The 22,035-nt window shown below is 57.6% G+C and overlaps 1 protein-coding gene across 1 annotated transcript in view; it reads right to left on the minus strand.

Annotated features, from left to right (window-relative positions):
- Positions 1–19: 19 nt before the first annotated feature.
- LOC136005848 (hydrocephalus-inducing protein-like) overlaps positions 20–22,035 on the minus strand; it is a 131,433-nt gene continuing 109,417 nt past the window's right edge. Inside the window, exons 47-65 of the mRNA XM_065663742.1 lie at positions 21,389–21,428; positions 20,471–20,680; positions 19,467–19,604; positions 18,522–18,699; positions 17,932–18,062; positions 17,077–17,210; positions 16,122–16,188; positions 14,805–14,996; positions 14,260–14,409; positions 13,358–13,522; positions 12,685–12,747; positions 11,741–11,955; positions 11,190–11,382; positions 10,246–10,410; positions 8,660–8,823; positions 8,210–8,360; positions 7,773–7,961; positions 6,051–6,245; positions 20–64 (exon numbers count right to left, since the gene is read on the minus strand). Coding sequence (XP_065519814.1) covers positions 20–64; positions 6,051–6,245; positions 7,773–7,961; positions 8,210–8,360; positions 8,660–8,823; positions 10,246–10,410; positions 11,190–11,382; positions 11,741–11,955; positions 12,685–12,747; positions 13,358–13,522; positions 14,260–14,409; positions 14,805–14,996; positions 16,122–16,188; positions 17,077–17,210; positions 17,932–18,062; positions 18,522–18,699; positions 19,467–19,604; positions 20,471–20,680; positions 21,389–21,428 — 2,785 coding nt within the window. The remainder of the gene's footprint in view (positions 65–6,050; positions 6,246–7,772; positions 7,962–8,209; positions 8,361–8,659; positions 8,824–10,245; positions 10,411–11,189; positions 11,383–11,740; positions 11,956–12,684; positions 12,748–13,357; positions 13,523–14,259; positions 14,410–14,804; positions 14,997–16,121; positions 16,189–17,076; positions 17,211–17,931; positions 18,063–18,521; positions 18,700–19,466; positions 19,605–20,470; positions 20,681–21,388; positions 21,429–22,035) is intronic.

The following is a 22,035-nucleotide window of genomic DNA, read 5'->3' on the forward strand; positions in this document are numbered from 1 at the left end:
TCCGCCCTTCTGGAGGACCTCATGGGCCGGGGGGTCTTGCCACTGGCCATGTCGCAGAGGTCGCCTGGAAGAAGCAACAGTTGGACAATCCACAACCCCAGAACCTTAAAACCCTGGACCCATGGAACCCTGGAACCCCGCAACCTCAGGGAAGGGCCCTTAAAACTCACCCAGTTCCAACCCCCTGCCACGGGCAGGGACACCTTCCACTAGGGCAGATTGCTCCAAGCCCCGTCCAACCTGGCCTTGAACACTGCCGGGGATGGGGCAGCCACAGCTTCTCTGGGCAACCTGTGCCAGGGCCTCGCCATTCCTGGCACACCCAAAGGACACAGCTGTGTCTCCAGCCTCTGGCATCCTTCCTAAGCGGAGAACACAGGGCCTCCCCACCCTCACTCATGATTAGACCATATTTAGGCTCCATTCATAGACGTAAAACCCCACAACAAACAGACCCTGAGCCAAAACAGCCTTTTGCTCTGGGGGCAGTCCCACGAGCCACACAGACGCACCAGGCGCTACTGGCACTTCTCACCCTCTCTGCAAGGAGCCTGATGATGTTTCTAACTAACTCAGCACAGAGTTCAAGACTCTGAGTAAGAACTATACTTTCTCAAGGCTACTTTGCCTGGCTCACGTTACAAAGATTATCTGGCAAAAACGGCTCCTTCCAGGCAGGAAATCACCCCACTGCCCAAGAGCATTTCTCCATGCAGAAGGACGCCCTCATTTTCGCTTGTTAACACCCAAACTCCAGGCTCTCTACAGGCACTCCAGGCTGCCACAGCAGGAAAAAAGCAGGAAACCATCGAAGGCACATGAGCAATTAGCTCAGAGCTACGTAAAATCCAGGATGATATTCCCTCCTGCTTCCCTGTGCTCCACATCACCTCTGCTGTGTGCACTTGCTGGACACAGCAAGACAGCATCTAGGCAAAGATGGCCATTCCCTGCCCCTCGACTGCTCCCCACACCCTGCAAGCAAGGCAATCACTTCATTCCTTTACTGCCAAGGCAGCGAGAGCACTGCACGTGTTTGTGGTGCCGGGCCCTCCACGGCTTCAGGAAACAAGGCTACCGTTTCCTTTTGTCCTTGCAAGAAACTCCAGAGCTCTGCACTGCCCTACGGACAGGAGGACCTGCTGCAGCAAGAGCTGGGATTTAGAGCTGGAAATAACTCCTTTTCAAGGGAGAAACCTAATGGGGATGATCCAGCATTAAGCTGGGTTTCAGTGGTTTCTTACCGGGTCTTAAGAATAACTGCCTTATTCGTTCCAATTCTCCAAGCTGTGATTTCACTTCACTTGAAACGAACCCTGTCGTCGCCCCCACAACGCTTATTTCCAGAGGGCTTCCAACCTCCACAGCCCAGCCAGCCCAGCAGCTTCCCCCCGCGCCCTGGAGCAAGGCTCTTCCACAGCCCCAGAGCCTGCAGGGACCAGCCTCCCAGAGGAGCAGGAAAGGAGCACAACGGAGCAATCGGGCACATCTCCCTGCAGGGGCAGGACAAACCAGCCACCAGGACACAGCACCCCTCCAGCCCACCACCCCACGGCTCCCTGCTCCCCACCTCAGACAGCCAAGGCTCCCTTTGCTGCAGGACCTACAGCCTAGCTCCAAGTCTCTACCCTCCCTGCAAGTTGCACGGCAATTTCAGAGCCCGTTCAAGCCCTTCTACCTGCCCAGCCCTGCTCTTAGCCCAGGGATGTTTAAATCCTGCCGGCTATCACACAACTGCCCCATCCCTGCTGCCAGCGGAGCTGCCTCCTCCCTGCCCAGGGCCAGACGCTACCTGAGCACGGGTGATTCACGCTTCTCCTGGAGGATTCCTCCGTGCGGGGCCCAGCCTTGGCTCCTGAATGCCCTCGCGCTGCTCGGCAGCTGTGGGCAGCTGCAGGGACAGGAGCCGCCCAGGGACGCCTCGGTGTGGCTCTTGCCCACCAGCACAGCAGCTAACTGCTGCTGGGCTGCCAACAGCCAGGGGAACCTGGGCAGCAAAGGACAGGGCTGGCACCTGGGCTGCCCAGCCCCTCTCCTCAACGCTCTGGCTTTGCCAGCTAGGGCAGGGTTTCACCAGCGCCTCGAGGAAGCAGAGCTCAGAGCCTGACAGTAGCTCAAGCCTGCTCCTGCCTCAGCGGCTCAGCAACTCCTGCTCTCACTGGGCCACGGCTGCTGCTCGCCTTTAACAGCAGCAGCTCCCCTGTACGTCACAATAGGCGAGGGCCACACGTGGCTTCCACGGCCACCGCAGGGCCTTGCTAAAGCTACAGCCTTGCGGATCCCTGCAGCCCCCCTACGCCTTCAATGTCTCCCCCGCAGTGAAGCCCTGCACCAGGGCTAAAGTGCACCTTACAGCAGCATTTGGTCACGCTCCGTGAGCGACACATAAATTGCTGGAGACACCGCAGATGAGCCAAGAATTTCTCTGCTTCAGCAGGAAACAAAAAAGCTTCCGCACTGACTACAAAGCAACCATTTAATTCCTACTTTGCTGGCCCACGAGGAGCCCCGCCACACCAGGGCCATGGCCAGCCTGCCTTTGGGGTGACCCCTGTTGCTGTCCCTGCTGAGCGCCCGTCGATGACTTTGTACCCATTAAGCCTGCGCACACGGGCACACGCACCACACAAGGCCACCCAACTGCCCGGGGCATCTCAGCTGCCAGGAGCTTCACACGTTTGCAGCACAGCGTTTGCCAGAAACAAAAGCTTCCCATGAGACTCGGGGCCACAGGCAAAGCAAATCCTCACACCTGCCTGGCGGGGAACGTGGAGCCCTCACTTTGAAACCAACACTCATCATCTGGGCCTTTACAACACAGGCAGGGAGGATATGAGCCCCGAGTGCTAACAGGCTCTCCAGGCAGCCAGCCTCTGGAAACACTCCAAAACATGTCCCGCACCATGTCCAGCCATGAATCCAGCTGGAAACTGGAGAGCTCAGGCAAAGACACCTCAGGCGTGACACCCCTGTGTGCTGAAGGCACCAAGGCAGAAGCTCTCTAACTAAAGGAAACCCCTTACAAAAGCTCTACCACAGCTGACATCATTAATAGGAGCCCACTAGTAGAGCTTCCTGCTATTTCCTTCATAACCTTCAACTGCCAGCCAACGCTGAGACAGCCCAAGCTCCCTTCCAGGGTCATAGAATCATAGAATCATAGAATAGTTAGGGTTGGAAAGGACCTCAAGATCATCTAGTTCCAACCCCCCTGCCATGGCCAGGGACACCTCACACTAAACCATCCCACGCAAGGCTTCATCCAACCTGGCCTCGAACACCGCCAGGGATCGAGCACTCACAACCTCACTGGGCAACCCATTCCAGTGTCTCACCACCCTAACAGGAAAGAATTTCCTCCTTAGATCCAATCTAAACTTCCCCTGTTTAAGTTTTAACCCCTTACCCCTTGTGCTGTCACTACAGTCCCTGATGAAGAGTCCCTCCCCAGCATCCCTACAGGCCCCCTTCAGGTACTGGAAGGCTGCTATTAGGTCCCCACGCAGCCTTCTCTTCTCCACGCTGAACAGCGCCAACTTGCTCAGCCTATCTTCATACGGGAGGCGCTCCAGTCCCCTGATCATCCTCGTGGCCCTCCTCTGGACTTGTTCCAGCAGTTCCATGTCCTCTTTATGTTGAGGACACCAGAACTGCACACAATACTCCAGGTGAGGTCTCACAAGAGCAGAGTAGAGGGGCAGGATCACCTCTTTCGACCTGCTGGTCTCGCTCCTTTTCATGCAGCCCAGGATACGGTTGGCTTTCTGGGCTGCGAGCGCACACTGCCGGCTCATGTTCATTTTCTCATCGACCAGCACCCCCAAGTCGTTCTCTGCAGGGCCGCTCTGAATCTCTTCTTTGCCCAGCCTGTAGCTGTGCCTGGGATTGCTCCAACCCAGGTGTAGGACCTTGCACTTGTCATGGTTGAACTTCATAAGGTTGGCATCAGCCCACCTTACAAGCGTGTCAAGGTCCCTCTGGATGGCATCCCTTCCCTCCAGCATATCAACCGGACCACACAGCTTGGTGTCACTGGCAAACTTGCTGAGGGCGCACCCAAGCCCATTGTCCATGTCAGCGACAAAGATGTTGAGTAAGACCGGCCCCAACACGGCTCCCTGAGGGACACCACTCGTTACCGGTCTCCAGCCGGACATCGAGCCATTGAGCACAACTCTTTGCGTGCGGCCGTCCAGCCAGTTCTTTATCCACCGAGTGGTCCATCCATCAAATTGGTATCTCTCCAATTCAGAGAGAAGGATGTCGTGTGGGACAGTGTCAAACGCTTTGCACAAGTCCAGGTAGATGACATCAACTGCTTTACCCTTGTCCATCAATTCTGTAGCCCCATCATAGAAGGCCACCACATTGATCAGGCAGGATTTCCCCTTAGTGAAGCCATGCTGGCTGTCACCAAGCACCTTGTTGTTTTTCATGTGCCTTAGCATGCTGTCCAGGAGAATGTGCTCCACGATTTTACCAGGCACAGAGGTGAGACTCACTGCTCTGTAATTCCCCGCGTCTTCCATTTTCCCCTTCTTGAAAATGGGGGTTATATTTCCCGTTTTCCAGTCGTCGGGAACTTCACCTGGCTGCCATTATTTTTCAAATATGATGGCCAGTAGCTTAGCAACGTCATTCGCCAGCTCCTTCAGGACCCGCGGATGGATTCCATCAGGTTCCATGGACTTGTGCACGTTCAGGTTCTTAAGACGGTCTTGAACCAGATCCTCTCCTACACTGGGCCTAAGGTCTTCATTCTCAAATTTTTACCTTTAAGTGGAACCGACTGAAGTCTTAACCGTGCTTCCCCAAAGAATCTTAGAGAATAACAGAATCGCAGAACGGTTTGGATTGGAAAGGACCTTAAGATCCCCTAGTTCCAACACCCTGTCACAGGCAGGGACACCTCACACAAGACCATGGTGCTCAAGCCCCGTCCAACCTGGCCTTGAACACTGCCAGGGATGGAGCATTCACCACTGCTTTGGGCAACCTGTGCCAGTGCCCCACCACCCGCACAGTGAAGAATTTCTTCCTTCTAGCTAACCTGAACTTCCTCTGTTTCACTTTAAGCCCGTCACCCCTTGTCCTCTTGATACAGTCCCTGATGAAGAGTCCCTCCCCAGCATGCTGGTAGGCCCCCTTCAGATACTGGAAGGCTGCTATGAGGTCTCCACCCCGCCTTCCCTTCTCCACGCTGAACAGCCCCAGCTTTCTCAGCCTGTCTTTGTGCAGGAGCTGCTCCATCCCCCTTAGCATCCTCGTGGCCCTCCTCTGGATTTGCTCCAACAGCTCTAGGTCCTTCTGTTGAGGACACCAGAACTATACACTGTGCTCCCAGTGGGGGTCTCATGAGAGCAGAGGAGCAGGATCACCTCCCTTGACCTGCTGGTCATGCTCTTGGTGATACAGCCCAGGACACAGGGGGTTTCTGGGGTCAAGCGCACGCTGAAGCGCCTCATGTTCCAACCCCCAGGTCCTTCTCCTCACGCTGCTCTGAATCACTTCTCTGCGCAGCCTGTAGCTGTGCCTGGGATTGCCCTGACCCAGGGCCAGGAGCCTGCACTCGGCTTTGCTGAACTTCATGAGGCTGGCCACCTCTCCAGCATGTGCAGGTCCCTCTGGATGCCATCCCTTCCCTCCAGCGCGCCGGCTGCACCACACAGCTTGGTGTCGTCTGCAAGCTTGCTGAGGGTGCTCGATCCCACTGTCTGTGTCAGCGACAAAGATGTTGAACAGGGTCTGCCCCAACACCGACCCCTGACGGACACCATTCGTCACTGGTCTCCGTTTACACATTGAGCCATTGACCGCGACTCTCTGTGTGCAGTCATCCAGCCAATTCCTTGTCCACCGGCTGTGCATCCAGCAAATTCATGCCTCTCCCGTTTAGAGACAAGGACGTCGTGTGGGAGGATGCTAAATGAAATTTATTGGCTCCAGAGAGCACGAACGTGGCGGGAAGGGCCAGGGGCAGCTGGTCACTTGCGGGTGGAGGGCAGGCCCCGGAGGTGGTAGATCCAGGAGCCGCCAGGGCAAGAGACCACCAGCCTGCTGGTGACAGGAGCGGGGCCGCCCGTGAAGGAGACGGTGATGGTGGTGCTGCTCTTGGCGCGCAGCATCTCCGGGGCCCTGACGCTGAAGGCCGGGTGCTTTACGGCATACTGGAACGCCGTGGCCCTCGGGAAGACGTTCCTGAAGGAGATGGAGGTGGTGCCGCCGGCTGGGATGAGGAAGGGGCCCTGGGGTTCAGGGGGCAGCGCAAGGCCGATGAGTGGGATGCAGTACTGCCCGCCCAGTGCAGAGCTGAGCTGCAGCATGGCCTTGGCTTTGCCCAGGTGGCAGGGCTCAAAGGTCACTTCCACGTTCAGCTCCGAGCCCCCAGCGCTGGCGGGTGCCGCACTGATGGATTTTGCCGTCTGGAAGTCGGCACAGTCGGTCTGCGCAGAGGAGACAAGAGACCATGGGGGGTTGGTCACAACAGCAGAGCCAGCGCCTCGGGAAGAACACGATGGTCCCCTGGCCCGGGCCCGTCACACCCAGACCATAGCCCTGGTGAGTGCCTGCGGTGAACGGGCACGAGAAGTGTGCAAACGTGCCCAGCAGGGACAACCCTGCACCCAAGCCCCAAGACTGCCAGACCTGGGCTGCAAGCGGGAAGCAAGCCCAGGCACCACGGGGCCTGCAAAAGCAGCTCCAACCAGGGCAGCAGACACGGGCCCGCAAGGGAGGACAAGCCCACACTAGTGGGAAGGCCCCTGGGCTCACATGGCCACCCAGGCTCTGCCAGGCCACGCCAGAGGCACTCGGACCCCTTGGTGGAGAGGGCTGGTGCTGGCCAGAGGAGCTGCCTCCCAGCCAGAGCCCCGGCAGCCCGGGCTCACCTGTAGGAGGTACTCGGTCTCCTGCTGGGCAAAATTCCGGATTTTGGTGGTGATGGTCTGACGGGAGCCCAGCGTGGTGCGGAAATACACGGGCTTCTCTGGCCTGCTCGAGGTGGCTTTCAGCTGCAGGTTGTAAGACAGAGAGCCCAAGTCGCTGCTCTGGAGCACCAGGTGCCCCGTGCTCTCACCCGTTTTCAGGGGCTGATACTCCAAGACAAGATCCGCCTGGGAGGAAGGAAGGAAAAAGCCACGGCGTCAGGCACAGGCAGGGAACACGTGTGCCTGAGAAGGGGGCAGCTGGTCCCTGCTCTGCTCAGGCAGCGCTTGAAGGCTGGGCTGCCTTCCCCGCTCTGACTCCCTCTCTCTCGGGCACAGCCTTGCTCCTTCTGGGGGACGGTTCACTCAGGGACAGATCCCAACAGCTCAGAGCCCTCCAGCATGATGCCAGAAGCTGCCCACCCTAAAAAGCCCCTGTGCTCCCCCAGGGCACACACCACCTCCTGTCAATGCAGGCTGCAGACAACCTGGCCGCGGGATCAGGCTTGTCCTGCAGCCACTCGCACCTGGAAGCAACACATTAAATGAGGGGCACATGGCACAAGGACCTGCCACGTGACGCCCAGTGGCGGCGTGTTACAGGGGCCAGCAGGGCAGACTCCACCAGCGCAGGATGATTCCCACTGGGGATATTCTCGCACACTGCTCCCTCTCTACATCATCGGCAGGGAGCTGCCACCACGGAAAGAGGCCCCACATGGCTCCTTTCAGGCATCACCCTCCAAGAGCCCCCCCTCCGGCCACGAGTAGGGAGAGCAGAGTGAGCCGCAGGAGCTTTGCTCCTACCTTTGACTGTGCAGGAACAGTAAAGTGCTGTGGAACGCTGACGTCCGGCACTTTGCAGTTGATGGCAAACGTCACCGGGACAGGCAGAGGGTTGTCCACCTTGACGGTGGAGGACACTCTCTGCCGAACGGCGGTGCTCATTTCGATAGTGCCGATGGGTCCCGAAGCCATCACCTTGAAAGTCACCATGTGGAACAAGTACTCTCCGGTTGTCTCGTTGAGGAAGGTCACCTGAATCAGACAGAAAGGGAAGTGCTGCTCATTCCACACATGAAAACAGACCCGGAAGAGCCCACCGAGCTCAGCGCCCTGCTTCCAGGAATGGCTATGAGCACCCAGCGAGGAGGAGTGCAAGACCAGAGAAAGCACCTGTGGTATTTCATAGGACCCGTGCACGTGGAGGTATGAAAACAGGCGTGTAGCTTCTCGGTGAGCCAACAGCTCCTTGAAGGGCCCTGCAGACCAGGGTCCTCACTCACCTTTGCCCTGTAGACTCCTTCTTTGTAGGAGAAGAAGGTGAGCTGGTAGTCCTTCTTCGCAGAGCTCGGCACGTCGATGTATGAACACCCCTGCAGCACAGAACTGCTTTCCAGGTTCTCTGGTTTGAGCATGTCAATAACCACCAGGAACCTGCGGGTGAGAAGGACGCAGTGAAGGTCAACAGGAAGGACTCCCATAGGATACCCATCCTGCGGGGGTACAATACAGCCCCTCTCATCCTCAGTGCCTCGGGCACAGGGCACCAGCTCTCACCCCCCTTGGAGGAAAGCCCTCCAGGATGGCTCTGCACAGGCAGAACGTGGGTATGGCCAGACACGGCCAAGGAAAGGGAAAAGCTTTCAGGAAGGAGCTTCCAGGCACTGGAAGCTTCCTGCCTTGTGCTGCTGCAGGGATTGCTCATGAGGCCAGACTCCCTGGGCTGGACTCACCTCTGTGGTCTCTGCAGCCAGTTGTACACAGGGATGAGCTCCGTGTGGGAATTCCTGCACGGAACCTGCCAGGAAATGGCCCCTGAACACCTGGGGGCTTCAGCAGTTCCTTCCAGCTGGTAGCGTAAGCCTGTCCCGTCCGGCAGGGGGAAGAAGATGGAGCCCTACAGACAACGAATAGGACAAGTCGGCTCTGGAGCACCCCTGGACAGTCCCATGCCTGAGGCTCTCACTGAGGCAGCTTTCAGCACGTCCAGCTGGCAGAGCTGTGACTGCAGCCCTGTCCCGCGCAGGAGGAGACAGACGCCAGTGTCGCACCTGCTCTGAGCTGCTTGTGAGCGGGTGCGTGGCCCACAGGACACGGCACAGCTACAGGACACAGAGGCATCATCTCTGGGCCAAGCAAGGAAACACGGGCCCTGCAGCAGAGCTGCTCTGCACATCCCAACACTCCCTTACTGGCCCCACTCACCTTGGGCATGTCCCTGCCAGCCTGTGCTCACGCAGGGACAGCCGTGGGCAGGGGGTGGCCGTCCCTGATGAGCTCCATTGCCTCAGTCCTGCTGGCCTTAGCCCCAACAGCGCTGACCAGAGAGCAGCCTGTAAGCTGGCACAACAGGGGCCCCCCAGACATGGGCCATGGAAAGCTCATATCCATGCTCATTCTGGGTGCCCGTGGATCCCAGACACCTGCCTCTGCCTCCACAGCAGCTGAAAGCTGCAAGACTCCTCACGCAGGCTGTACGTTAAAGAGATGCTGAGCACGTGCCACCCTAAGGGCACAGATCTGCTGAGCACCCTGGAGACTTGAGGCCAGAAATCTCTGACCTGGCCCACTGTAAGGCCAGCTGGAGCGGGACAAGGAGCGCGACAAGGACCCGGCAGCTCCAGCACCACAGAGCCCTTCTGAACTGACCCCTTGGATTTAGGAGCTTGTTGCTGGCCTGGCACAGAAAACATTGCAGAGGGGCCAGTCACCCCCATGTGCCCAGCCTGAGACCTGCAGGAAGGGCTCCTCCCAAAGCTCCTGCATGACCCTCAAGAGATCTCTCTCGTTTCCCACCTGCCTGCTCACGGCCAGGACGGCACTGACAAACTGCAGGGCAGCTTTGCCCTTCTTGCTCCCTGCAAGCTGCAGAAGGACACCAGCCAGGTGCTGCTGGCAGAAGTGGTTGTGCCCGGGGCTTGGAGAGCCTGTGCAGCCCGTGCGCTGAGCATGGGGGTCTCTGAGCCCCCTGGGCTGCCACAAGCAGCCACCTGGAGCTACGCAGAACAAACTTCATTTCTTGGCCTGCAGAAAGCCTGGCTTTTTACGTTAGCTGCTCCAACACGTTTGGTGCTCAGTCCCGACTTCCCATCTGCCCTTTGCCCGTGCCTGGCCCCCAGCCACCACAAAACCCAGCTTCCAACAGAGAGCACAGGACACCTTCAGCTTGGACAGGGCCTCCAAAGGTCATCTCGGCCAACCTCCTGCCCAAAGGAGAGTGACCTACGAGGGTCATGCCACGAGGGTCAGCACGCTGGCACAGCTCACCTACCTGATGCTTCTTGTTCCCACAGCTCATGGTTAGGGGTCTGTAGGTGACCTGGTAGGCCTTTTCCTTTTGCCTGGCCTCCAGATGGATAAATTCAGGCCCTTTCCAGTATTTCCCCTCAACAATGGGCTTCAGGGTCCAGGCCTCGCTGCTCGGGTTCGACAGGAGGATGGTCTGGCTCTGCTTCTCACGCACATTGCAGCTGAAAGTCAGGGTCTGTAACAGAGGAGCACAGAGGCTGCTGGGTCGTACCCACAATCCTTGCCACTCTTCTCACGCTGGCTCTACACCAGGACCTGGAGCACAGGGAGCAGCTTTTCCTTGTCACATGCAAAAATTACACTTTGGCCACAGCTTTTGGAGTAAATCAAGCTGGTTGTTCTTGAAGAAGGGAGCAGAACAAGCCTTTCGCATGCTGGGTGAAAGGAAACTTCAGGGGAGTCCTGAAAGGAAACTGCTGTGCAAGGACAGATCTGCAGCCACACAGCCCCTTCCTTCATGGGCAGGATGAAGAGGAGCTCCATGCTCTCTTTGGGAGCAAGAGCCAACTGCTCCCAAGCTACCCCCTCCCAGGGGCTGGATGCAGATGCCTTGCCCCTTCCTACTGCTGAATGCCCTCCCCTGGCCCGGCACGGGGCAGAAGTGTGGCTGCGGGTGCAGTGCTGGGATACAGCGGGGTGGCTCTGTGGGGAGGGTCTCAGGAGAGCCCGGCAGGGTGCTCCCACGGCACGGGTGCTGCAGTGCAGAGCCAGGACAACCGAGCTGCTCACTGGAGGAGCAACACCTCGAACAGGGGAGAAAGGCAATGACAGGGCTCAGGAACTCTGGCAGTCCTGCCCAGCACTTTCTCTCTGGGATACCCCGGCACAAGCGAGTCTGCGCTCGCAAGTGTCCTTCAGTTCCTGCCCTGGGAGAGATGTGGCGCAAATGCTGGGGTCCAGGGGCCCATCCTGTCCCTGCTGCGTTACCTCTCTGGTGCCAGGGGCCTCCACGCAGGATCCTGATAGCGTAAGGCGGAGCGCCTCGCTGCCCGGGATGAAGCACCGCAGCCCCTCGTACTGGACAGCCTGGCTCAGCTTCGAGGGGCGGAAGGTCACAACGAAGGGGACATCCACCCCTGGCCTGATGTAACCCTTCGTGGGGCTGATAGAAAAGTCCGGCTGGAAGCTCTCCACGTCCCACAAAAACCTTGCCAAGGAAAGCACAAGGACAGGAAAGAAGGATTAGCCACGGGGAGCTGTCAAGGCAGGGTAAGTCTCAGCGTGAGGCTCTCCGTCTCTGGTGGGCTTTCCCACCACATCTCAGGCCTGATGCTGAGCCACCTGGCAATAAGGCTTCAGGCTGGGCAGGACCCACTGCACCCATCTCTAAATGAGCTTTTGCTCGTACCCCCTTGCTAACTGCCAGGGCCTGACTGCACGGCCATGGCTGCACGACTCTCCAGCGGGATGGAGAAGCAGAGAGGAGCTATCTGGGCACACTACGGCTCCTCACAAGCCTCATCCAAGCAATCAGCCCTCAGAGAGGCGGGGGGGTCCTGCTTTACCTGACTCCTGTGTTGCCCGCGTTCCGCATGACGACGCGCCGGCACGTGTAGCTCTGCCGCACCACGGCTCCAAAGCTGAGCTGGTCCTGGTCCAAGCTCACGAGGCTGCCCTGGCAGGAGCCCCGCACCGCAAAGAGGGAGCGCACCAGCCCGCGGCACTCCAGCAGCACTTCCCCGCTGAACGGCTGCATGCGGCGCTTCGGGGAGAAGGTCACCTCCACTTTGCAGGTGTCTCCTCTGGCCTTCAGCTTTAGCTCCTTGCTGGGCTTCAAGCACAGAACCTACCCGAAGAGATGAGTGGAGACTATTTCATCTGGCAAGCCAGCTGCGGAGCCTCCCTCACCAGACTCAGGGAAGAGGCTTCCAATTCCTCTTCTGTCCACACCAACACTGACCCAGTCCCACTCATTCCCTCGTAGGCATTCCTAGGTAATACCAAAGGTGTTTTCTGCCATGTGTCCACCTGGTCACGGTGAGGTCACCTCTGCCTTCTAAAGCTTTCATGGAAGTTCCAACAGAGCTGTAACCCTCCCTCTTTCAAGATTCACCTCCCTCGCCTTTCCAGATCTAAAATATGCGGCTGCATCCTGACCTATGCGTCTAAAACAGGTTAGAGGAATTGTGCCGCCTTCTCACTTGTGGCTCTCGGGGAGTCCTGGCACCCAGCTCAGCTGAAGCGTTCACACTGCAAGCATCTGCTGGCAGAGCAGTGCCAGCAGGGAGGACGGGGCAGGCACAGGCAGCCAGGGCAGCCCACAGCTGTCATTAGCTACTACCTCCCACCCACAGCAGCTCATCGCTCCCTGCAGGCACACTAAAGTGCTCTGCAGAGAAGGAATGGCACTTACCCCAGCTTCCTGCAACTCTGGCACGGTGGATGTGACTCTGAGCTTAAAGGCGAGAGGGCCTGCGCTCTTGTTGGCTATGGTGACGATCTTCTTCACCGTCTGCCCAATGCAGATGTTTCCTAGCTTCACCACCTTTCCTGGTGGATGCACAACGTCAACCTGAGGCAGTAGGGATTGATATCAAGCCAAAGGAAAGAAGGAGAAGAGGTTTTCTGCCACTCTCGTGGCAGAAACACAAACCATGGTAGGCTGGGGAAGAGATGAGGAAATGAGAAAACCATGCTGGTTGCCACCTGCACTTTTAGCATTTAGATTTCATCTCACCTTCATTTCTATGCCCCTTCCTTGGGCCTCAACAGTCAGCTTCTCAGCCGGGGCACACGGAGGCAGCAACAAGCTGTTGTGGCTGTTGTCGTCTTTAGGTGTCCGTAGGAGCTGCGCACAGAGGGAAGAGAAACCACAGACAGCATGAGTTTCTGGACCTTCACCACGTGAACAGACTCCCCAGACGAGCCATCCCCTCCCATATTCTTTCCCCCCAGTGGCAGGGATTATCCAAGTCCCTCCACAGCCTGCCAGCAGAGCCGGCTAACCCTGGGATGCCGCCGGGCTTTGCCCTGCGCGCTGCCCCCGTCTCCCTGGCACAAGCCTGGGAATGCTGGAGCGCTGGGAATCTCCAGGAGCGTGCACAGACCTTCCCCCTCACCTGCTCCTCAGCAAGGTGCTGCTGGTCAAACTCCAGTGAGTAAACCCCACAGGGGTTCTTCACCACCACTGTCCCCTCTTCCCCATGGCTCTGTGGCAGCAGCGGTCCCAGCTCGAGCTCTGCGGGGCTCAACTCCAGCCGTGGCTGCAGACCACATCCCAGGACCGGCACGCGCAGGCGTTGGCTGCTCTGGCAAATCTGGATCTGCAGCTCGCCCCGGTAGCACTTCTGCAAAGAAGCAGCACAGAAAGCTCCTCCGTGAAGCCCCAGGTGACAGCGCCTCCAAGGCAACAATCGCCCCAGGCTCAGGGGTCTTCTCAGCACCTCTAAGCTGAACCCAAACCAGGCAGTTACTTAGAGCAGGGGCTACAGCATCGGCATGGCTCTGAGTAACTGCGGTGAGTCCTGCTGGGGAGTGTAACTGCACAGTTGGCTACCAGATGGATCTAAAACGGCCTATCAGGGGTTTTCACCTAGTCGTGGGGGAGCGCAACGCACGTGAGAAAAGTCTGCTTTCTCAGACACAGTCCTGGCGCTGCAGCACCGGGCAAACATCAGCTGTGTGAAAGAGGCAGCTGAGCTCTCACTGGACAGAAATAAGGATCGTCTTCTCTGCTCAGTGCTTGGCTCTGGTCAAAGCCAGACACGAGACGCTGAAATCTCCACGAGCAATTGAAAGATCCCTGCGACTGTCCCAAGCCATGGAAGCACTTGGGTCCATCCTGTCACACGCTGCCAGTTTCCAAGTCACGGTGGCCACATGCAAACTGCCTTTGGGAATGCTCCACCATTTAAGCTGACTCCCAAACTGCGTGGGACTGTGCAGGGGAAACTGAGGAACGGTGGGCACAGGGCTGGCAGAAAGCTCCACGCGGAGGCAGAGCTCATTCCCCGCTCCCTGTGCTGGCCTCCCCTTACCACACTGCCCTGACAGACCTCCTGGGGGTGACACCCACCAAACTCACCTCTTCCGTGGGTGAAAAACGGACTTGGACATGGCACTGCTGTCCTGGAGCGAGGGTTCCACCTGAGGGCAGCACCTCAAAGCCACAGGGCGCGGGCCTCATCTCCTCCCACAGCTTGTCATGCTCGCTCGCTGGCAGATGCTTGTCCACCTGCGCACAGAAACCAGTCGCGTGAGGTCTCCTTGGTCTGCGAGGACAGACCCTCGGTTCCTGCAGTGCTCCGAGATGCTGGCACGGTGCAGGGAGCACCTTCATCCCACCCAGACGTGGCCACCCCTGCCTAGAACTGGAGGGCAAACATGTTGGCAGGGCAGGCAGATGGGGAGGCAGTGTTCTCGGAGGGGGAGGAATGGGTGAAGATGGCAGAGAAGTGAAGCATCAGCTAGTGAGCAGGCCCAGGTGAACCAGCCTTGCTCTGTACCCTCAAAAGCTTCCTCAAGCGAGCTGCAGCCCAAGTGCTCAGGCAGCCAGAGGGGCGGGAAAGCCAAGAGAGGCAAAGAAAACCCAACCGAGAAGTTGTGTGTTACACGTTGTCTGTGCTTTACCTCCTTAACAGCCTCATTCATGCTCATGGACCATTTACAGGGGACCTGGGACGTGTTGTGGAGCTGGATGGTTCCTTCCTGCCACTGCCCACACTGGACAGAGGAGAACTCCAGCCTGTCCCTCGAGAGGCAGAGGGATGGCTCAGCCACAATGGCACGGAGGTGGACCTGGAACGTGGGGCCTCCTCTGACCTAGAGAAGGACAGAGCATCCAGTTGAGAGCCCGGCTGACACTCGCTGCTGTGCCCAACCTGCTGCCTGCCCCACAAGCTGGCCTACCTTGATGGGCAGGAGCACATCCACCTTTCCCAGGGGCACGTTGGCACTTTGTGGGTCGAAGCGCACTTCAAATGTCTTGGTCTCACAGCAGGGCAGGCGCTTCACAAGGTCCAGGCACACGCTGAAGCCTGAACACAGGAAAATCAAGCAGCTGAGATACACAAGCAACAGGAAATGGCTCAGGAGCATGGCAAGGCCACAGGGGTGTCCTGGCTGGCAGCTCTGTGAAAGACCCCTTTCCATCTCCAGAGAAGCTGCTCTTCTCCCCTTGTCACTGCCCAAAGCAAAAGGATTTTCACAGCCAGAATCCAGGGGTTGCAGGGTAAAACCGAACCACATTGGTTGAGGAGCTCCAGCAATTCCTTCAGCAGGCATCTCAGGGAAGGACGCATACACCTCTCCAAAGGACAATTTCCAACTAAGATACCAAATGCTGTGGTGTTCCCTGGACAGCGGCTTAGAAGAGACGCCTGGCCACCCGTCACAGACAGCAGTCCCCGTGTGACGGAGCTGCAGCCTTACCCCAAGGCCTCTTTGCGAAGCCTGTTTCGATACGGCACAGGATCCCACAGGCCGTTCAATAAGGCTGAGCAGAAGTGCTCTGGCACTAGGAACTCTAAACAAAGCCCTTCCGAACCACAGAGGGTCCATCTGGCTGCAACATAAACCCTCAGAGTGCACAAAGAAACTCCGATGGTGCTCACGGGAGCCAAGAGCAGAAGATGCTGAGAGGCGATCACGCTGATCAGCCCATCTGGCCCCTGCAATGACTTTTTAGGGCAGCCACAGGCAGACCAGGTCTCTGGGCACTGCTCGACAGAATTCACGCTCTTGAACAGGGCACCGGCCAGAGGGGTACTAAGGAGGAAAAAGCTGCCCAAGGAAGTACTCAAATCTCCCCATGCCCAATGGCTCCAGCTGATGTGGCAGAGACAGCCCCTTCAAGCCCCCGTGAAGCCACTGGTTACCTGTGTTATACAGGACATATCCATCGGCCTTGAAAGATGCAGGGAAGTGCCCGGTGTTGGTGATCTTCACCATGTGTGTGTGGATGTCACCAGGAAAGACATAGCCAAGGTCCAGGACGTATTCGGGCAGCTCAGCTCTGAAAGGAGGAGGAAGGACACTCTGTAAAGCCCAGCATGGCGCGGGGTGGAGAAGCAAATGGAGTGGATAATTCTGTATCCACTGCTGTGAAAACTCAAGCCAAGCCCAGGAAACCCAAGGCCTGACCTGAGCACCCAGTAATAAGACTTGGCTAAGTCATGGGGAGTGCAGGGCCTAGGATTTATCAGCCACCAACGGGATCTTCGAGTCAGTTTAAAGTGGGTACTGGACACAGTTCCTATGCTGTGAAAAGCCATTGCAGAGAAGTCCACTGCGTCTCCACGGGTCTCAATGAAACTGCTAAGCTGGTGTCCGGCCCAAGCCTGAAACTGCTTCAGGACCTTCTCATAGGATTTCCTTGCAGAGGATACCTCCACTGCTCTGCAGCCAGATCTGTCCCCAAAGCAGCGCTTGAGAGTATCGCGTGCAGTAACCAACACTACAAGATTGCTGTGAAGGTCTTTTTGCAGGCAATCCCACTTGGAAAAGCACATAAGGGATCTGGACCATTCCCTGCTCTTCCTGCTTAGTGGGGTCTGCTTCTCGGCACAAAGACACCGGCTTGGAGATGCCCCTTTCACAGCTGGTCAGCAGGGGTGGTGCCTGTGCTGTCTGCAAGGGCTTGCTGGTCTGCACCCCCTCAGCTCTGAGAACAGAACCCAGCAACTGTGGGGAGTGGAGCACCTCCAGAGCTCAGGGTAGCACTGTGCAAGTGAGGACACCGAGCTGCCCACAGGGAGCACGGCGTAGCTCTCAGCATCAGGCCCTTTCGGAAGTCTTCAGCTATTCCCAACTCTGAGACACAAGGAGCTCTCAGGGGCAGGGCTGCACTGCTGGCTGTTACCCTCGCGGCCCCTGAAGACAGGCTACAGGAGTCCCTACTAACTTGAGAAGCCTCCGATGTACACGCTGGTGAAAGGCAGTGTCCTCTGGGGGACGGGAGGCGAGAGCTTTCTGCTGCTCCAGGGCATGTTCCTCAATCAGCATCTCCTCCATCTGCATCTGCAGCTGAGCATCCCACTGAGGAAAGGAAAGACAGGGGCTGGTTAGCCAAGGTCCTTCCCAAGGCACAAGCTTGTCTCGGGTGGAGGATCCCACCCTGCTCTTGTTGAGAGGGGCGATGGAGTCAGTCTGCCTCACTGATCGGTGTCTGTGACACTTCCTGCTCTCTCAGGCAGGATCATATCCCCACAGAAATGAACTCCAGTGTCTCTGCCTGCCCAGTTATCAAAGCTGATCTGGACAGACACACAAACAAGCCAGAAACCTTCCAAAGCTCCAAGTATGTCCCTGCCTCCAGTCAGTGCCAAAGCAGCCTGGACAAAAGCTCTCCTGGAAAGGGAACCATGAGAGAGCTGGAGCCTCCTGGAGATACACAGCACAGCCTCAGGATGCATTCAGGCTGCTGCTTTACGCTCTGTAAACCTGGCAGGGTTTGGCCGGTGAGCAACAAACCCCCCAGCACCGCCCTGTGTGTCCTTCAGAGCACCAGAAACTCAACTGCCCGAGCACAGCTTTCAGCATCTCCCTGGGGTAGTCAGGAGCTGGCGCATCGCCACGAGGGACAACTCCCAGAGGTGGGCAGCCCAAGGGGCACGCTGAGCTGACACACTCCGTGGCCAGGGGCGTGCAGGGAGGTGCCCAGTGCCGGCAGGGCCCTGGGCAGCTGCCGTGGGGCGCAGGGGCTCCAGTGTCTCGCAGGAGGGTGGCACGTGCGGGACAGGGCAGCAGCTCTACTCACCACGGTGCCCGAGTCGTCCACGCGGGGCTCGGCTGCCACAGCCTCCCCCAGAGCAATGGCCTCTTCTCTCTGGCTGCCTTTGTCCAGCTTTTCTTTGGCCTTTAGGAGGATCTTCTCATATTTGGCGTTGCCTGAAAGCACAGAACACCACCCATAGCAGTGGGGCAGCACAAATCCCACGGAAGACGGGAAGCCCCATTCCCCCGACACCCAGACACAAACTGCTCCAGCAATGTAGGGAAAGGAGATCCTGCTGCTTCTCACCCCCACCCGTCTTTCTCGCCACACAGGAGCATCTCAGCCCCACAGCGTGATGCAAACCCAACCCCTGTCAAAATCCCTGCCAGCCTCTATTACAGCTTTCCCAAGCTTTTCTGCCCAGCCATCATCTTCCCAGACCTCTTGGCAAGCTGTGCACGATGGTTCCTGCGACAAAGCCCACATGGGCTCGTCTGCCAGAGGCTAAAGAAGCAACCAGAGGGCTGACCTGGTCTGACAGCCCTGAAACCTCCAGGCCTGCTCGAGGTGCCTGTGAGCTGCCCTGTGGGCATATGGCATGGGGGAAAGCCGAGCAGACAGGCAGTGCTCACCTTTGATGTTCCTGGGCAGGTCCAAGTGGATCCTGGGAAAGGTCCCCTCTCCTTTCAGGGAGATTTTTTCTGGCTCCAGGTGACCCAGTTGGATCTGGAAAGCCCTGCAGAAGACTCCAGGCACTCCTGGCAGGTAATACACTTTCAGCACTTGCTGCTTGCCAGGTTCAACGTAACCCTGCAGGGCACACAAGAGGGAGGGACGTAGTGTACCAAAGAGGATTCAGTGGAGGGATGGCTCACATGACAGACGCGCTGAGAACACAAGACAGGTTCTCATACATAAGGAAACATCAGACATCACCACCTCCAGCTTTCCTGTATCCAAACGCCTGAGTCTCACAGCTCTTCTGCTCACAGGGTTTACCCTCTGCTAGCCAGAGCCAGGCACAACAAACCAAAGCTCTTTCACCAGCTGCTCTGGAAGAACGGAGAAGGGCCTCTGCTTCCAGCAGGGCCAGCAGCTCCTGGCAGCAGCTTGCAGGAGAGGACATCAGCATGTCACCCCTCAGACGGACAGGCACTGAGGAAGGTGGAAGCCACTTGGCCCTTTGGCTTCCTCTTCCCATCGCAAAAGGGCACCAAGACAGGAACACTGCTCCAGCTCTAAGACACCCAGGCAGGATGACAAGCTGGGATGGAGTGATGCTCCAGTGATGGCACAACCAGAGAGCTCAGCACTCAGCTCCAAAGAGCTCCCGGAGCACTCGTGCCTCCCACTGGTGCTTGCTGTAGGACAGCAGAGCCAGCGGCGCCCAAGGACAATCAGGGGCTCCGTTAGGATTCTGCTCGATGGACCTCCTCTGCCTCTGCAACAGTCGCTCACAGCCCTGTGTCTCCTGGCTGGTTTTGGACGGGGCTTGTGTGTTCATTCCCCCTGTTTTCCCCCAAAACGCTCTCCTGGGCAGCCTGACACAGGCCGGGTGAAGCCCTTGTGCTACTCACCCTGCTGGGCACGACCAGGGGCACGCCAGGCAGAGGGCTGGCTGCAGTGCCTGTGCCGGGGCTCAGCACCGCAAAGGCAAATCCCAGCTTGCCGCTGTTTTGCAGGGTCACCGCTGCTTCCGTGACTTTGTTAAACACCTGAGGAGAGGACAGAAGAGCAGGAAGTTACAGGCACACGTCTGCTGCCGAGAATTTCATTCCTCTTCCATCGGGTTGAAAGCAAAGGAACACAGCCCAGAAGCAGGGAGCGCACAGGAGAGATGGGCACTGGGCTCTCTGGGTTAGCCTGGGCAGCCCGCGGCCACAGGGTACCCCTGGGCCCTACACAGGAACAGCTATTTGTGGCAGAGGTGCAATAGCAACCATGGAAAGATCAGTAATAAAGCAAGTAGGGGACACAAGCTCTCTGCACTTGAAGGTGTCACCCAACTGCGAGCTGAAACGCAGGAGGAGGCATTGGGGCATTTCAGGAGAAAAGGCACCTGCACACAAGTATTTGTGGGCACAACACAAGCCAAAAGGGAGGGAGAGAGGGCAACGCACACAGGGCCAACAGCTGGAAACAGCTGTGGGGGTTGTAACCGGAAAGAAGTACAGTGAGGGTTATTCGGGGACATTCTATCCGGCTACGGTGACTGGAAGCCCAAGTCAGCTGCCTCCTTGGTTGATGAATCAGGAGCATTAAAAGAGAGCACCTCATTTGGGCTTTAGGAGCAGATCAGCGGATGGATGTCTCAGGGACACATCCCTCTGCAGATCACCACTGGGATCCTGCCTGCCCCAGGAGGCAGCGTTAGTTAGAGGAGGGATTCCCAGCTTTGGGCTGGGCTGGGGTGGAGATGGCCATTAAACGCCAGCTTGGAGGTATCCCCCAAACGTTGGACTTCCAAGCCACAGAGCCAGCGAAGCAGCTGGGAAGGGGGGAGAGCCCTGGACCCGGGTGGGCAGCAGCCCACCGGTCATGCTTGGAGGCAAGGAGCACTGACAAGAGCAGCGTGCGGCACCTGCAGCCCGCAGTCGATCTCGGTGGTGTCCAGGAGGTAGCTGATGCGCGAGGCCTCCCCACGCAGAGCCACCTCGTAGCTCGGGCCTCCCTCCACCCCGCACAGCGCCGTGACCTGGCTGACGGTGTTGGCGTGGCCGAAGAAGGAGAAGCAGACGCGCTGGCTCTGGCCCGGCTGCAGCTCACCGTGCAGCGGCAGGATATCGAAAACCTGCACGCAGGGAGGAGAGATCCACACGTGGAGCACGGGATTGATGCAGGAGAGCAGCCTCGGCTTGGGCCAAAGGACAGACGTGGCTGCAGGGGCCTCTTCCTCAAACACAGGCAACATCATCCTCATCTCACACTGCAGCCGTTCCACTCACCAACGGAGAGACCATGGGGAAAACCTTCTCCCACAGTCCCAATTAATGCAGTAGCTAATACACTACATTCATTTGTGATGTCTCCTGGCAGCAAGAAATTCTCTCTGCTGCAGAACTTGCCTTCAAAAACACCTTTTCCTGACCTCAGAAGAACACGAGACTGGGAGCTGAGAGCCTGTGGAGCCGGGGGCAGGATCCAGCCCAGCTCCTCGCACTCCTCATGCTTTTCCCTGTCTCTGATTCACATCCTGCTCTCTCCAGATGCTGCAGCAAATGCTGCCGCAGCAAATGCTGCTGCAGCAAATGCTGCTGCAGGAATTTCCTACCCACCACTTGATGAGGACCAAGATGGATAAAGTCCTCCATAGCTGCCGCACAAGGAGTGTTCTTGACCAGCCCTATAACACCTCCCATGTGGCCTCTCCAATGACCAGCGATGCGCTTGTTATGACATGAGGCCACTCCGGCAGCAGCACCCAGGACACCAGTGGGAGTGGGAGTACGTAACTGCTTGCTACACTGGAAATGTGGAAGTGAGACAGATTCCCACTTACCTCCTCCACACCCAAGGCGAGGGGCTCTGTCTCCATGAACCTGGAAAAAGAACAGACCTTTGCTCAGGGACCTTGCAGTGGGAGGGAGGGAAGTCTGCACAGCAGCTCCTCGGCAGGATGGGGCCCCTGCGGGGGCATCAGTGGTGTGAGCTCAGCAATGAGCTCCAAAACTGGGATGGAGCAGGTCAACGCCTGGCAATGACACTGGTACAGCAGCGCTGCAGGCAGCTGGCAACTGCTTGCCTCCAGATCTGCTATCTCCTGCTGCGTGATTCTGAAGATCCATTCCGTCACTGGAGAAAACACCTTGGTGCAAAGGCTTAGCTCAGCTATGAGCTCTCAGAGGTCCAAGGGCTGAGGCTTAGGGTTAGTCTGTCTCTAACCACGTGGGTCTACAACAAGAGTAACCATGAGAGATTCATGCCTCAGAAGTCAGAGAAAGGGCACACGTTGGTCTACACTGCCTATGTCCAGCCACACAGCAACAGTTGGATTGTGTTGCTCATATGATCACTCTGCCCCAGGTAGCAGCAATGACCAAAGAGCAAGGAGGAAAGAACGGGCTGGACAATTAGAAAGAAAAAAATGTAAACACACAAAGTCTTGTTGAGGCAGAGAAACAGCATTTTTGTCTCCTGACCAAAATA

The sequence above is a fragment of the Lathamus discolor genome, chromosome Z (genome assembly GCF_037157495.1).
Source record: "Lathamus discolor isolate bLatDis1 chromosome Z, bLatDis1.hap1, whole genome shotgun sequence".
In the NCBI taxonomy this organism is placed as follows: Eukaryota; Metazoa; Chordata; class Aves; order Psittaciformes; family Psittacidae; genus Lathamus; species Lathamus discolor.